Raw genomic sequence first — 15,912 nt, forward strand, 5'->3', positions numbered from 1 at the left:
GCAGGGGCTCAGCTAACAGGACACTGGCTATGCGGAGGCAGAGGGGTCACGACTGAGTTACTGCTTTCAGGCCGACCTCTCCAGTACTTCAAGTTCACTAGCATTTTCAATGCCCCCTTCCCAGGCCATCCCACTTGCCAACACAGATCTCTCTCTGTTATTTTGCTGCAAATGAGGTACAGAACTAGACTCCTTCCCTGTAATTCACGTATTCTGAGCACCAGTGATTCTCAGCACTGCCTCTCACAGAGACACTGTCCTGCAGCACCCCAGCAAGGGGGAGGCCCTCTCCTTGTGTCAGGGTGAAAAACACGAGTGGTGGAGAAACCAAGAGAAGAGCAATGTTCTCAGGAGAAACAGAGCACTCCAACCAGTGTGAAGAGGCTGCAGATCTTGAAGATTCCCGTGAAGGCTATTCCACTTTGTTTCTCAACTCAGGTCTAGTCTACCAGAGGAAAAAGAAATTCTATCATATCCATTCTCTTCAGGTAATATATTAATAGCTGCAAATCCCTGAGATACTGCATCTCCCTACGTTCTGGACAGATGAAGAAACTTACTTTGTATGCAAATCAACAAGGTGGCAGTCAATATATAGCACCCTGAGTGGCAAGTCAGGCACTGAGGATGGGCAACCCACTCCCCAACAGGCCAGATGCAGAACAGGCAGTCAAGGTCCTGCCTAGAGAATTAAAAGATTCCTACTGCAGAGTCAGAGAGGCAAAACCACAGTATTTCTAAAAGGTGCTTCCACCAGAGCGATGAAGGAAAACAAAGCAGTCGGACAAAGGAGCTCTCTTAGAAAAGCCCTCACAAAATAAAGCCCCGTGGGTGTACAACAGAGCAGCAACGCAATGGCAGAGACAAGTTCTGCAGTCTTGAATGCAGCGTGTCCCACAAGTTAATCCCCATGGCACTGATGCTGAGAACTCGGCAATCACCAACCTGAACTCTGCTTACACACCAGGCAGTTAAACAGAGATTCCCATCCCACCCCCCACCAAAAAAAAATGCTGGAAAGATACAAATGGGAAAGTCAGAACCAAATTAAATACTTTCAGTCAAAATTAAATACTGGCTTCACAAACAATACTGCTGTCTTGCATCTTCCATAGGATTAATCATGAGCAAGAAGTGCTTGTAAAAACTTTATATTTGAAATATTTTATTTCCCAGTATATTGCTAAAAATGTTGCTATTAAACCTAAAAAAAGAAGGCAGGGACTAATATGGAACAGTTACAACTACAAAATAGTTGCTGAACCATGTGAACTCCCATAAAAGCATCAACAAAAAACATGTAGAAACATGCTCCCTTAAAATTCATTAGCATCTGAAATACCAGTTTGTTTTCACAATGGCAATCATACAAATACTGACGGATTTTTGCAATCCAGAAAACTCATTGCTAATTTGCCAAAATATGGATTTATACAACAATCAAAATATTCTGAAGCACTGGGATGTGTACTTCTGCAGATCCCTATCCTCTCGACTAATCCCCATTCGGTAAGCAATTCACTCCCCAGGCCCTCCGCCTCCTCCACAGAGCTACCAGTTGGCCGACACGGAGTTGTGCTGAATTTCAATACTTTCTTGGGGCGCAGGGAGCTGAATGGGAACAGAGGCGCTATAAAAATACCTGTAAAGTATCGTAAGTCTCGAAAATAGTTGTGCCATTTCACAGGCTCCTGCTGATGCAAAGGAGAAAAAGAAGAAAAGCAATTGAACCATTTCATGAATACGAACAATGCACTTGTTCCCAGCCATTTAGAATGCTCTGACATTCCAAATGTTTATAAAAATTGGGTAATAAAAGAATTAAGTCAATACCCTCAGTACAATAAATAATGGTGTTTATTATGGTCGGGGCTGACCATAAGTGTTTGTTCCGTATCTGCCTGGGATATTTGTAAAACCAGTCCTGAGTCCTTGCGTCGCTCCCATTCCTGGTATTCCAAATCCTTGATTGAATACACTGCTATAAGGTGCAGCTCCGTGATTTAACCCCATTCCATAGGGCCTTGTCTGAGTGTTTAAAAGGATAACAGGGTTCACATTTTTTCCAGGTGTATTAAAAGCAAACTCTGGCGGCGGACTGCTCGGCTTGGCTGGGGTGGACGTCACGGGGTTCGGGCTATCGGCCGCTTTCAAAGACGGCATTGGAATAACGTGGTGATCCGAAAGGTTCCGCATATTGTTTGCAATAGGCACAGAGGATAACGTAGGTCTGATCCAGTCATCTTTGAAAATCTGAACGGTCAAGGTGGAGACCAGTGTGTATAACCTATTGGTGACATGGGCAAGCACCATCTGCTCGTTTGCATCTCTCCGGATTCGCACGTGTACCGAGCCAGCCTAGAAAAGGATAAGAATAAGTTGGCTGTTAACTGCCCAAGCACGGGCTTTCATGCAGAGCAAAGCTCCCCTGCACAAAATTATGCAAAGACCTTTCCCAGTGGGGCTGCTGACTGAACACAGAAACATGCATCCTATAACCAGATTACATTTTGACCACTCCTAATGTGTTGAACTCTCACAAACCCATCAAGATTTCCACTCAGGAAAAGTTTTAGAGTTTTAAAATCAGGAAGCTCCACGTTCCAAACTGAGGAAAATTTTTTTTTTTTTTTTTTAAACCTTCTTCTCCTCATGGTGTTGATGGCACAGGCAGAAAGCACCACACATAGCTGATAAGCTCCAATTTGGACCTTTTAGCAAGACCAGATGTGCTGCCCCTCACGAACACGGACTAGAGTCTCCCTTGGGAGGTACAGCTGGCTGTACCACCTACCTCTCGGCAACATTCTCTTTTACATGGATTCCCTTTGCAGGTAAGAAACAAAACTGGACACCTCAGATGTTTTCATTTCATATTCAATGAAGAATTTGATTTACAGTTTGTGACAGGTAGCAAATTTTTGTATGAGCTGGTGCAGCACTGAGTATATCCAAGCCTCGGGAACATTTCCCTAGAATCTGAAGGATGCCAGTAAGTAAATACTCAAGCAGAAGTATCTCATCCACCTGTGATCAATCCAGCCATGCTGTGATCCACTATTTTGAGTAGCAAAATGGTAGAATAAAGGTCATTTTCATAGCAACAACTCAACAAAGCCTGCAACGTTTTTTAAAGGGTAGGAGACTGGAAGAATCCAAGAAGGGAGAAAAGTCTTAATCTTCTAACTCACAAGATGTACCTGCATTAACTCACGAATACCTCAGTCCTGTATGACCACTCTGTACCACAAAAATTGTGTTTTATTCTCCACCTTCTTGAACACTAGTTTACAACTGTAGTTTTGTTCTTCCCTCCCTCCCCCCGTAACTGCTACAAATATATGATTCTACTGTAAGCCTCGTTTTACCTTTGGTACTGGAAGGTTTACTTGTTTTTTTTTTTTTCTTTTTTCCTCCCCCTCAGCTCAGAAATAATTTACATTTATACACCTTGTGAAGAATTTCCTTGGTATTGCTTGGGAATTTCCCAAAAAACAAAAAGAAAAAATATATCTAAAAGGCAGTCTTTAATCAAAAGCTCATCATTAACCAATAGCGAAGCTTTATATGAAGGAAAGATAACAGGAATGTTTTTCAATAAAACATAAGAAAGGATCCAGTATTGATTTTATCCAAATTCTTACATTTCTTTAATTCAAAAGAAATCTTTTATTTGGGTCAAAAATTTAAATAACTAATGCTTCTTTTTGAAGGCTAGAAACAAGCAGACGTAACTTACCAAAGTGCCAAAACCTAATGTCCAGAAATGCTCATTTCGAACTTCCAAGACACCATCCAAAGTTGAAACCTAATTTTTGTACAAACATCCATCAACACAAAAATAAACAGAAAAAATTGGTTTATACCTTTCTAGAAATGCACAATTTGATGTAGTTCATTAATGGCTTTTTAGTCAAAGAAAAGTTACCAGAACACAGAATGGACCAAGTCTATTGCTTCTAACGTGTATCTACTGTATCTTTCGCTACCTGTAGAAGTGCAGTTTCATCAAAAGGTTTGAAGTAACTTGGGATTTCTGATGTCAATTTATAGCATTTTCTCAACTTGATATTCTATAAACAAACAGCCTCTTTACTCTTCCTCCCCCACTCACTTTTTTAAATGTCTCCAACAACAGTAACTTTAGTTTAAAAATAAAAGCAAAATAAAAACTTTCATCACTTCAAAGTCTTTTCCAGATATGAGTGACACTGCTCATCTTAAATAATAGGCTTCATATTTTCTATGTTCAATAAAAGAATACAATAGAATTCTTCAGCAACTATTTTGAGCATAAAAGAACTCTTTGGTTTCCCCCATGCTTACTAAGTGTTAGCTGCACGCATTGTGTCATGTTTATAAACTGACTCACCTCTCTAAGAAGTTTATCTAACTGGCCAATCACATGAGGCGGGGTTGTCTTAAAAGCAAACAAAGAAAAAAAATCACGTTACAATAAAGATAAACTGGCCCTGTTTTAAATAGAAAAACACCTATGTCTCATCTATCTACCTCGCATAATAAAATTCTTAAGCCTCCATAATATTCCCCTATATTGCACTTAAAATTCTTTTAGCACTTTATCATAAAATCCTCTTGGCACCCTTCCCATTCAGATTTTCAACAATGGATTTTTAAAAATAAAGATATTTAACAACACTGAAGCCACACAATACTTGTTTTGTGACACTGCCTTACCTGAAGTAGTACTTTACCACTGTAGACACTCATGGGATACATGGTACCAAATGTCATCAAAGCAATTGCTATAGCAGACGCTGTGTCTACAGCAAAATAATTGCTAGAGAAAAAGAGCAATTTAAAAGAAAATAGGTATTTAAGTATTTGAAAAGCACTTTTTTAAATTTTTCTTTCTTTGAAATGATATCCACACATACAATATCGTACACTTACCAGAAGTATGCATTTTTGTAAGAAGTCAAATATAATCACACAGTTACAATCCCTTATATGTGAAATTCAGTGAGGAGATCACTGCTTGCAGTAAAAAATGCAATTTCACATCGTTTAAATTTTAAAAAGATTAAGAAAGGCTACACGTACTTAATTTCAATCAGCATATATGTAATGCACAGGGCTAGTGCTCCAGCAATGTCAATCAGGACAAAAGGGTTCATTCTCGGCAAAAAGATGCTACTCAGTCCTGGGATAATTCCACAAATACTGCAACAAAACAAAACGAGTCATTATCAGGTGGCTGCTCAGCATTACTACAAAACCTGAAAGAATTACACTCATTATTTTAACATTTAAATTTAAACACACTTTGCAGTCTCTGAAAACAGACTCTGAAAACTGTTAAAGCTCTTCATAATTCTGCTCAAAGTTTTGCAGTAGTCTGATGCTGGACTATTGCAAAAAAAATAATCAAGTTTAAAGCCATGTCACATTCTCTCTCATATCTGAGAACTCTAAGTGGCTCTTACATCTTATATTTCAAGTCTATCTTCCCATTTATAACCATACACTAAAACAGCACTAACACATATCTTTGGGTACATCGTTTTCTTAGTGACAGATCTAGCTGTGTCAGTTGTACACAACATATAGCTGTGTTAGTTAAATACAATGTATACTTTATAGTTTTAGATACTGCACTTCCCAGTAAACATAAGCACGTATCATGTATTGTAAAATCTAGAGGAAAAGACAATATGAAATTCTTCATTGCTCTGTTGGGGGCCAACCAATTTGGGACATAGTGTGCTGATCCATTTCTCTAAAAATTTGACTTCAAACTTCAACATCATTATATATAGATGCAATTATTTTGTAAACAGCATTGATTCATAGAGCACGTTTGAAATAGCTGCAAATATGCTAACCGGATTTTTTTTTTTAAATTGTTGGTTTAAGTGTATATAAGAATCTTACTTTCATAGAGCATAATTACTCAAAAGGATTTATAGGGGCTAAAATAAACACATTCAGTATCTGACAGTATTTGCAACAGATGTTATCTGGCATTCAGATATTCAGTACAAGCAAGAGAGTTAAAAGCTAACATGAGTGACAAACAGCACTTCAGTCCCTGAAAGACCCAGGCTTTCTACCTCCCTACAGGACTGGTGAGGAGTTTCCATAATAATGTTTAAGTGAGCACTGTATTTCACACGTTTTATTTAAATAGAAACTGCCCTAGTTGCTTACAAATAATGAAACACGATTGCTAGAACACACATTTCTCAGGTAGGTAGCAGTTCTTGGGAAATGCAGTTCACGTCTACAAAACAAAGCTATTTTATCCCAGCCTCATCCAGGAAAAACAGCATATAATAATGTACCGAACACCCTCAAGAGAAAAGTTAGGGAAAATACGCAGTTCTGTTAGATGATACATACGGGAAATAACAGACACACTGTTTAGGCTAAAATCCATATACCGTATCTAACACTATCTTAACACAGGTGAAATATCTAGCAGTTTGTGTTTTTGCACCTGTTCTAAAATGCTAATGCACAAAACACCTATGCCTTCTAAGAGTTAGCAATTTGAAAAAAATTTATAAATCTTTACCTTCTACTGAGATCTGCAACGTGCTCCTGAAGCCAACTGGTGCTGGCAGCTGCAAAAGAACATAATAAAGACCTTGAATAAAGCTTTACTATACTCTTCAAGTTCTGCTTTAAGGTAAGAATCTAGTACACTGTGAATGAGTAGGTACAACTCCACAGATTCACTATCACTTGAAAAAAAATGGTAAGTGTGACTTTTCTAGGCAATTAGTAAGTAAAATGCATTTAGCTATATTATATCTGACCTGATTAAATACAAACAACTGCAGATTAAAGACTCTTATATATTAATGTATTTATCTTTAAAATTTTGATCACATGTAAGATGATCTTCTATCATTAAAATAGCATTATCATTAAAATGCTAACTCAGTTATCTTATTAATGATTTTGTACTACTTTGAGAGAATTCTATAAACACACTAGAGAAGAATTCAAGACAATTCTAAGCTGCTTTAAGTTATATCCATGGAGAAAATAGCAGTATGCACCTGCTAGTTAAAAAAAAAATAAAGTTACTAGAGAAGCTATACCTTCATAAGAATAGGTAACACAAACTTTTTCTCAATTTTTGTCATAGCTTAACTTCTCACATACCTTCAGAGACATAAGCAAAAGGTTTGTTCCTAATGGAAAGCATTGTGAATAAGTTGAAAAAGAGAGCCACAAAAGTACCAACCAGCAGCCGCCCCCTAAGGAAAAGAAGAAAGATGCATCTTCATCTTATTAGCACTACAGTACAGGAAATAAAGTTGGAGTTACTATTAGCAATAACAAAATACTTTGCTGGGTATCTTCCACCAAGACTAAAAACAAGACTACGATGAAAGAGCATAACACTTGATAAATAGCAGCATTTCATTATTTCAGGGAAATACATGAGATCAATGAACACCGTACATTAACATTCTCACAGCAGGCTAAACGTAGCATTCCTAACACTTAGTTGAGAAACAGTTCTCAATTCAATGTGTGTATACAAAGTTTGTCCTCTGAAGATACAAGGACACTACTCCCTCAGTAGTATGGCACTTGGCACTGAACGAACTTGCCATAATAACACAAGCCAATACAAGCTAGATTAATAAATGGAAACACAGAGACATTAAAAACTTTACATGTCAAAATAATTTCTTACGTGTGTATCTCAGGTTGTTCCAGAAACCGCTCTGCGCTACAAAAAATAAATGAAAATTAGCTGGCATTCATGAAAAAAAGCTGCGAGATACAGTGCTGCAAAACACTTGCAGGTGCTAAAATAAATTTAGATAAGCTGAGTAGTTTTTTATAAATAATGAGAACAACACTAAAAAAGAGCAGGATATAATCTAGGTTTTCTAGCTATTTCTAGATTGTGAAACATAGGAATTAGATATCATGAACACTGCCTAGGCAATCGAAAGATGTTTGTGAATGGACATGCCGGAAAACACTACCACTGCCTCCACCACTGCCGTTAATTGTAACAAAGTTTGAAATCTCTGGGCTACTGTTTTCGACTAACCAACACCAATAGTTGCAGACGTTGGCTATTACAAGAGATGTACTTTTTTTTTCCCCCCTGTAAAATAGGGATCAAGCTTCTATTGTAACACAGGAAAAGCTAGGATAAATTTCAGGAAACTAATGAAAGAAAACTCAAAAGTTCCATCTGCTTTTAACAAAACCTCCTTAAAAAAAAAAAAAAAAAAAAAAATCAATCCACAGTACTGCCAGTGATCTGCAACAGACTGATCTCTAGCACAACATCCTTTAGTTGTTAACATAGTCCTTTATAGCAAAAACAGAGACACCAAAGAAAAAATGGAGGCAGGGAAACTGTCCCAGTTTTAAATTCCTGATGTTAACAAAAGCCTTTAAAAAAATCTTAAATATAATGTTGCAAAACTGTTTTTCCTCATGAAATGTTAAAAAAAAAAAAAAGAAACAACTGCTGAAAGTATTTTTCTTATGAATCTAAGAAGTCAAGATGCACAATGAAACACATTAAATCAAATTTCAAGCATAGCATCTGGAAAATGTAATTTTATTTTTAGAACACTGAGTCTTTCCTTGATAGTTGTTTAATTATCTTTACTAATTTCATCTTCTTTTTATCTCAAGTCTAGTAGTTGTAATCAGTATAAAAAACAGCAATATCAAAGAAAAAAACAACTGAAGTTATGTCTAAAAATATTTCACTAAACATTTGTGGAAGGCATTGGCTTTTCCTCAAACAGGCATATCATGTTATATAACAAGAATAAAAGAAAAAAAGTATATAACCCTACCTTTCTTTTAGTATAAAAAGAGCACCAAGTTGTGCCAGAACTGTAGAAGCAAAAACAGCCAGAACTTCAAATCTCTCAAACCTGAAATTTAAGAACTAAGTTTAGAAACACTAAACATCAAGCGATACATCAAATACATTTTGATCTACTCAGGAACAAGCAGGACAGACCTATTTATTTCTAATTCTTTCAAGAAGAAGAATTCTTTTAATTACAAGAGTTGAAGATATATGGGAAGAGTTTTTTTTTTTTTTTTTTTTTTTTTTTTTTTTTTTAAGGAAAAGTCCCATAATTTCCATCTTCCATGAAGCAGACACTCCATTTTATAAATAAATTCGTCCTGCAATATGAACGACCATAATTTCCATCTTAAGTATTTCTTAATTCTTTTTTCTCTCCTCTCCTCCTCTTTTCTTTACAGGATCAATCTTGGGTCTCCTTAATTTTTAGACTCTCTTGCATACAGACAGTTGGCCATGGCATTTATGTGATACAGGTAACGACACTCAACAATATAATCAAATCTTGTATTATAAAGCAACACCAAATCACTCTACTTACCCAAATGAATAGACTGGGCTGGGTTTCTTCATCATCACCCAGTAGCTTACTAGACACGTTACCAAACTGAAAATAAAGGCGAAAACTGTGTTATGATGAACAACTGCAGCCTTTACAAACCAGGTAATCTACAAATTCCACGTTTCAGCCATCAAAACTGAATGTCTGAATATATCATCTTACTATAAACTCAACCCTTTCACCCTTATCATAAGGAAGGCTCTGACACATCCAGAAAAGAATGTTTGGCAACAAAGCTGAGACTACGCAATGAGGTCTCTGCTCTCTCCCTAAAATGGGCAGCAAATGAGTTTTAGTGTAATGACAGTCAGCCTAATTCCTTATATTAGGAGACACTTTTATGCCATGCTTATAGTATGCTGTAGTTAAGAGAACTACCATCCACCTTCAACATGGAATGTGACTTAAACTGAACCAAGGTTCTCACAACCCTGGATGCAATACATGTTTCTGCTGAAGTACTGATGTGAAGCAGCAGCTAGTGTCTCATCTTAAATGCTCACAACTCTTCTGAAAGGCAACTTGAGAATATGGGGTGAGGTACCCCAGAATCTGACTAAAGGAGGAAGGGTGGTTTGTGCAAACCTGTTCAATACTATCTGATATCACACATTAATGAAGAGCACAAAGCAAATAAAAGCCTATGAAAATAAAAGACACATCCAATAAATGCTCTTCTTGAATGTGCTTTATGAACTGTATAACAAGTCTAGAAATACCATAACCTAATAAAGGCCATTAAATGAGAGGAAACCTGCTAAGCAAGACAACAGGACTATCCCCTTTGTGCCACTTCCTTTGCATCTCAGTTAAAAAAGGTAGAAAGAGGAAAATCTTCTGTTAAATTCTTCTTTTAGGGATGTTGTTATTCTCAGGCAAAGTATTACCATTCTTTTCTTTTCCACAGTGTGTTATGTCTACAAACAGGGCCAAAATGGATTTGCTTTTTTGGCCACACAAAGTGGCCACCAACAGACAGCCGCAGATCTCTCTTGCTATTTTCTTTCCAAGCATCTCCTTCATACCAAATTTCTGAGATTCTAATTATTTTATTCTTGATGTATCAGTGTGAATTTTTCAAAGATTATCTTATTTCTCATGCTTATTTATTCTCTGCCCCCCTTCTTCTATAGGTACCACCCTAAATCGGGGCCACCTCTAAGTTTATGCAGCCTTTCTTAATTGAAGTGTTAAATCAGACTGGATCAAGAACATCCTCCCAGCAGTCTAGCACTCACATCCTCACAACTTGGCCAACAGCTGCCTGGATCACATGCAAAGACAGAGGAAATAATACTGCCCACGCTCCAAACAATAAATTCATCTAATCAGTAAAACTGTTATAGATGACCAAGAAAATGACAAAAATAAAAGAACAAGAAGGTTATTTTTTGCGACAAACCCAGAGTATTGTTCCCTCTTAAAACTCTTCAAAGAGCCTCCTGTGAGTTAGAATAATCTTATAGTCAGTCCATCCTGTATTAACCAAGTACATCAATATTCAGAGTATTTCATTCTGTCCTAAAATTAAGCAAATATTCTACACAATATGAGATAAAACATTAAAAATCTTCCCAAGATGAAAAAAAAAAAGCCTGGAGTTAGATAACAAAACCTAACAAGTGCAAAAGTTCTTTAAAAAAAAAAAAAAAAGTTATTACAGAGGTTTCACAATACTCATTCTTGATATGTGACACATTTCGAGCTATGTATACTTTCCTTTTCCTCTCTTCATGTGTGCCAGGATTTATAAATGCTCTATCAGTGAGATAAAGTGCATAAAACATATGCATTTATTAGTGATTAAACTCCATTAAACTTCCCCACTAGCTGATAATGTGTACAGAAAGTACAGATCAGCTATCTGCAAATCATTACTTGGTCCATCACATACCACAGTTTGTTTTCCGACCTTTGCTACTGACCTATGTTTTACAGGAGACAAATATATTCTATGTCCGTGTTACCAATCTTATCAAAATCCTCTTGTATTTTTAGTATTTTCTTAGGAAATGAGAAAATATATTAATATATCTTCCAGTGCTGGATTGGAAAATTACAGTTTTAGTTTTCAGAAACTGGTCAGAACAGACAAGAGCTGACAATGCTTATACACAGGTACTGTTCTAGTGACCTCACTGGAGGAGACTAAATCAGTGAGTGAAACAGACTGACTAAATCAGTTTGTCTCCAAATATTCCCATTATAGTTATGGTGTTTCTCATCACCTCTATTTTATACTCATACATAAAATACCATATAATCAAAATTATACGTATATGTATATTTTAAATTAAATACACAAAAATCGGCATAAATTAACTCTGAAATTAAGTAGAAAAATAAAATCTCACCTGAAAAGATCAAAGATTGTCAAATATGTGTAAGCAGTTAAAGCTGCAAAAAAAAAAAAAAAAACCMACAAAACATTAAAATTGAATGTCACAATTGAATACAAGCAGTTTCTGCATTAAAAAAAATCCTATTAAACCCTCTTGTGCAGCTCTTTACTATTCTCTATCTGCATAAGTTCTCTATGCTTATGGAGCACATTTATAGTATGAATATCCTAAATACACCAATATTTCATTTCATAAACAGGCTGATTATGACAACCCTAATTCTATTAAAGCATGTAATAGTGTCCAACTCCATAAGGTCCTAAGCTACCAAGAACAAATAGTCCTTGGTAGAACTTACACACAGAAAAGTAAGAAAATTTTGTAACCTATACTTCTTTAAAGTAAAAGATCTCTCCTCTGTGCATTATCGTAGTGAGAGAAATAGGCTCGATGGATTTTTTTTTATTGGTTCTGCTTCTCCCTCCTGTGTCGAAACTGCAAGAACATACGTATCACAATCTAAAAGATATGGGACATTCTACCTTAAGTACAGATGACACAAGCATCTTGGGACTCCAATACAAAGGTAGGATATATACAAATCCCCAAAAGATACATAGTTGGAACTAGTCCAACGTAGCTGGAGGTCTTTTGCCACACTATAAATGAAAGTCAACTGCAAGTAAAGCTCTCTATAGGCTGCTGCTACCATTCTACAAAAGCAGGAGATTGAAGGGCTTGCCTATGTCTTCCTAGGTGCAGTCTTAATGCAAAAGAGGGTAGGGAGAAAATCAACCAGGAAATCTTGTTAAGCACTCCAAGCTCTGAAGGACTTTCACCCAACCCGCACATCTACACCTTTCCCAAGGGGGGGGGGGGGGAGGAAACAAAAAAAAAAAAAAAAAAAAAAAAAAAAAAACCACCCTAAACCCCAACTCTTAAACTGACTGCAGGGCACCTCGAAGGCCCTGCACGTTTCAAACCTGGCAGCGCAGCTCCCTATGTCTTTTACGAAGAACTTCACTGAGACTTCATGAGTTGAATAACTAATAACTCATGGCTGTCAGCTGTAGTTGCAGTTATTAAAAAAAAAAGCCACCTACCTATGCTGTTTGTAGAGCTGCACCACATTAGCAGGAAGCCAATACATATTAAATTTATAGCACCAAAAAGCAGGATCTTCCAGGACTGTTAATGAGAATAAATACGCATTTTACTTCTTGCAAAATAAGATAATGATATACCTATCTGATTTAAAAAATAAAAAAAAATGTAGTATTTCAACATGCAAGCAGCAAGGCACCTAAAGTTGAAAATGTAGTAGCCATTGTAATTTAAAGCACTAATAGTAATAAAGAGTCTATCCATTCTGGTCTACAAATATACTTTTAACAGATGTAGTATTATTGCAATATCTGTACTGATACAGGATGCATGAGCCACATTCCAAGCTACCTGAAAAAATTGCATTTTTTTAAGGTTCAGATAGAAAATTAAGGAAACAGTAAAAAAGAAAAGAAACAAAACAGAACACCCAAACTAGTAATGTATTTTAACTTAGCATAGCTAGCACATCATTTTATCCTTATTTCTCTAAAAATAGACAAACGAATAGATACTCCTACATTACTTACCCTTCTGTCTGCTGCAACCAACCTAAACTCATGTGTTAATTTTCCAACCAAAGACCTCTGTGATTTGCGGAATAGGTGTATTGTCCCCTTTAACAAAGCAAACAAAATCCAGAAGCATAATTAAATATTTTTTGAAATTATAGTTTAAATCAGCAAAAAGGACACACAATATTTTTTGATCATCATGTTATATGTTTATTATATTGGAAAACAAGGAACAACATGAACAGCATTTTTACTTAGGTTTAGCATCAAACTGCATTTCAACATAAACTGGATTTCAAGCTCACTGAGCACACCAAACCCCAATGAAAGAGCTTTCCAACTTTTATTTGAATAGAACCACTGTAGATACTGCAGGTGACAAACTGATAAAAAAGGCTTGTAAACCTAACTACCTAAATATGCACTTAAACACACAGTTTTTCAAAACTAACCATTTCCAATGGCAAGTTCTGCTTCAGTATGAACTGAAGCAGAAAAAAAAAAAATTATGCCCACTCAACCTAGTTAGGAGCAGCAGTACCCAACATCCCAGACAGACAAGTATATATATATTACGGCCATATCAAAGGACCATATACCCTGACAGCTTCTGCATCAGATGGCTGAGGAGAACTCACAAGAAAAATGAAAATGAAAATGAGGGACTGTGATGTGCTGGCCACGAGGCCAGTCATACGGTGGGGCCTGCCCACATTCTTCGTCATGGCTTAACCTACACATGGCATGTTAGATGTTGCCATCATCTGTGCTCCCACGCACACAACACACACCACTTCAGTGCCACGCAGACAGGCGCTCTCCTGGGGAATCACAGGAGATGGTGTATGTAGGTGACCGGCACAAGGGGCTTCTCCCACGAGTGACAGGAAGCAGGATAAGAGAAAAATGAACGGATCTGACCACTTGCTCCCGTTCCCTAGAATGCCTAGACTACCCTTTGGCTGTCTTCTGTCCTCCCCTAACCAAAAAGAAGTGAGCTTTTCACCTGAAAAGCCCTCCTGATTTGCAACAGAAATTCGTGGGCTGCCATAGGCATTGACTTCAGGGCTGGATGAAACCACATTTGATCCCAAGCTATCACACTGGTTACTGAGGATGATAAAACATACTTATAAAGTTGGATACCACAACAGATTCACCTAGTTTACAGGTAGCATTTGTAGAAACGGTTTGTCCAAGGGCCAACAATTAAGAAAGCAGCACTCCAAGTCCCAAGTTCAGCCTCCTCTCAGGAAACAGATCTGTGCTTAATGTTTTCTTCACTGGCAAAGCACCACATAATGATGCTTTTCTCAGTAAGGAAAGACAGGATGAGAGAAGCTCAGGAAAAGCTTTCTAAGAGCCAGTGGACTGCCTGCTTACAAAGTCTGCTGCATGCCCTTAGCACTCAGCACTCCCATGTTGTCATCACTAGCTGCATTGTGGCACACAGGATCTTTTACAAAAAAGATGGCACATGTAAAAGCTGTAAAAATCTACACAGTGGAATTCTGTACCACAGGGCAGAACCCTCCACAGAAGCACAGAATTAATTCAGTAGACTTTGGACTTTGAGATTAAAGCTCCCCCAAACGTCCATATTCCAGCTACAGAATACAGAGGAAGAGGCTGCTGTTAGGCAGGATGGGAGCTATCCCATTTTTAACCGGGGTCCACTGAAGATGCTGGAACAGCTGTAGATTTAATGCAATGAACACAAGCATCTGCTCCATCAGTGCCAACAGGTGACAGTGGCTGGCCCAGGCAGCAACAACAGTTTACCCACTCAGCACAAATGAGAAAAATTGAGACACCCAGTACCTGTTCCCCAGAAAACAGCTTTTTTTTTTCATTAGGAAAACAGCCATAAGTACCAGGATTGAGTATTTCTCCTATACTTTCACTGATACACCAGCGTAGGGGCAGGAACAGCTGTCCTGATGTGCATTTCAGTTCCCTATGATTCAGTTTGCCCAGGTGTTGAACGAGGAGTTTCTGAGACTCAAGCTAATTGTCACTGGTCGCAAGGCATTTAAGATACACTTTCTGCAGAACAAGTGTCATTTTTCTCATCACACTGAAAAACAGCAACCTACTCAGCAATAAATGTGACAAGTCTCACAGAGGGAAAATCAGACGGCCCTGACAGCCACCTATTAATAAAGAGAATTAACTTCAAAACCAGCTTAGCCTAAACCCTTAAGGCTTTGCCACTGCCAGGTGAGCTGGCGGAACAAGGCACGTTCCCTCTGGAAAGCTGCCGCCCTAACTACTCTCAGGCGACAGGGCAGAGCGCAGCGAACAGCAACAGCCCCAGCCTTCGGGGCTGTCTGCGCTCCCGCCCCCAGAGCGGCGGCCGCACCACGGGTGCCTCAGCGCCTGCCGGGCAGAGCACCCGCGGCCGCAGCAGCGGCGCCTTCCCCCGGGCCCCACGGAGGGCACGCGAGGCGAGGGGCCTAAGGAGAAGGCAGCACCGAGAGCTCCTCGGCACCACGCGCCCGCCCTCGAGGGCGCACGTTTGGGCTACGGGCCGCAGGGCAACCCCGCGAGGGGGGGGGGGGG

The 15,912-nt window shown here is 38.2% G+C and overlaps 1 protein-coding gene across 2 annotated transcripts in view; it reads right to left on the reverse strand.

Annotated features, from left to right (window-relative positions):
* Positions 1–44: 44 nt before the first annotated feature.
* Positions 45–15,912, reverse strand: part of SLC30A6 (solute carrier family 30 member 6) — a 16,263-nt gene continuing 395 nt past the window's right edge. The window contains exons 1-14 of one of the 2 annotated variants that reach the window (XM_026046966.1): positions 15,225–15,511; positions 13,366–13,452; positions 12,835–12,919; positions 11,744–11,786; positions 9,369–9,434; positions 8,808–8,888; positions 7,676–7,711; positions 7,135–7,229; positions 6,539–6,587; positions 5,065–5,184; positions 4,699–4,801; positions 4,373–4,420; positions 3,740–3,808; positions 1,788–2,358 (exon numbers count right to left, since the gene is read on the reverse strand). In XM_026046966.1, the coding sequence (XP_025902751.1) occupies positions 1,861–2,358; positions 3,740–3,808; positions 4,373–4,420; positions 4,699–4,801; positions 5,065–5,184; positions 6,539–6,587; positions 7,135–7,229; positions 7,676–7,711; positions 8,808–8,888; positions 9,369–9,434; positions 11,744–11,786; positions 12,835–12,862 (1,236 nt within the window). In that variant the 5' untranslated portion in view covers positions 12,863–12,919; positions 13,366–13,452; positions 15,225–15,511 and the 3' untranslated portion in view covers positions 1,788–1,860. Of the gene's footprint in view, positions 2,359–3,739; positions 3,809–4,372; positions 4,421–4,698; positions 4,802–5,064; positions 5,185–6,538; positions 6,588–7,134; positions 7,230–7,675; positions 7,712–8,807; positions 8,889–9,368; positions 9,435–11,743; positions 11,787–12,834; positions 12,920–13,365; positions 13,453–15,224; positions 15,512–15,912 lie in introns of those variants that run through there. The other variant, XM_026046965.1, reaches the window with a different exon arrangement.

Source organism: Nothoprocta perdicaria, unplaced genomic scaffold (genome assembly GCF_003342845.1).
Source record: "Nothoprocta perdicaria isolate Ctin4 unplaced genomic scaffold, notPer1 scaffold_465, whole genome shotgun sequence".
Classification (NCBI taxonomy): Eukaryota; Metazoa; Chordata; class Aves; order Tinamiformes; family Tinamidae; genus Nothoprocta; species Nothoprocta perdicaria.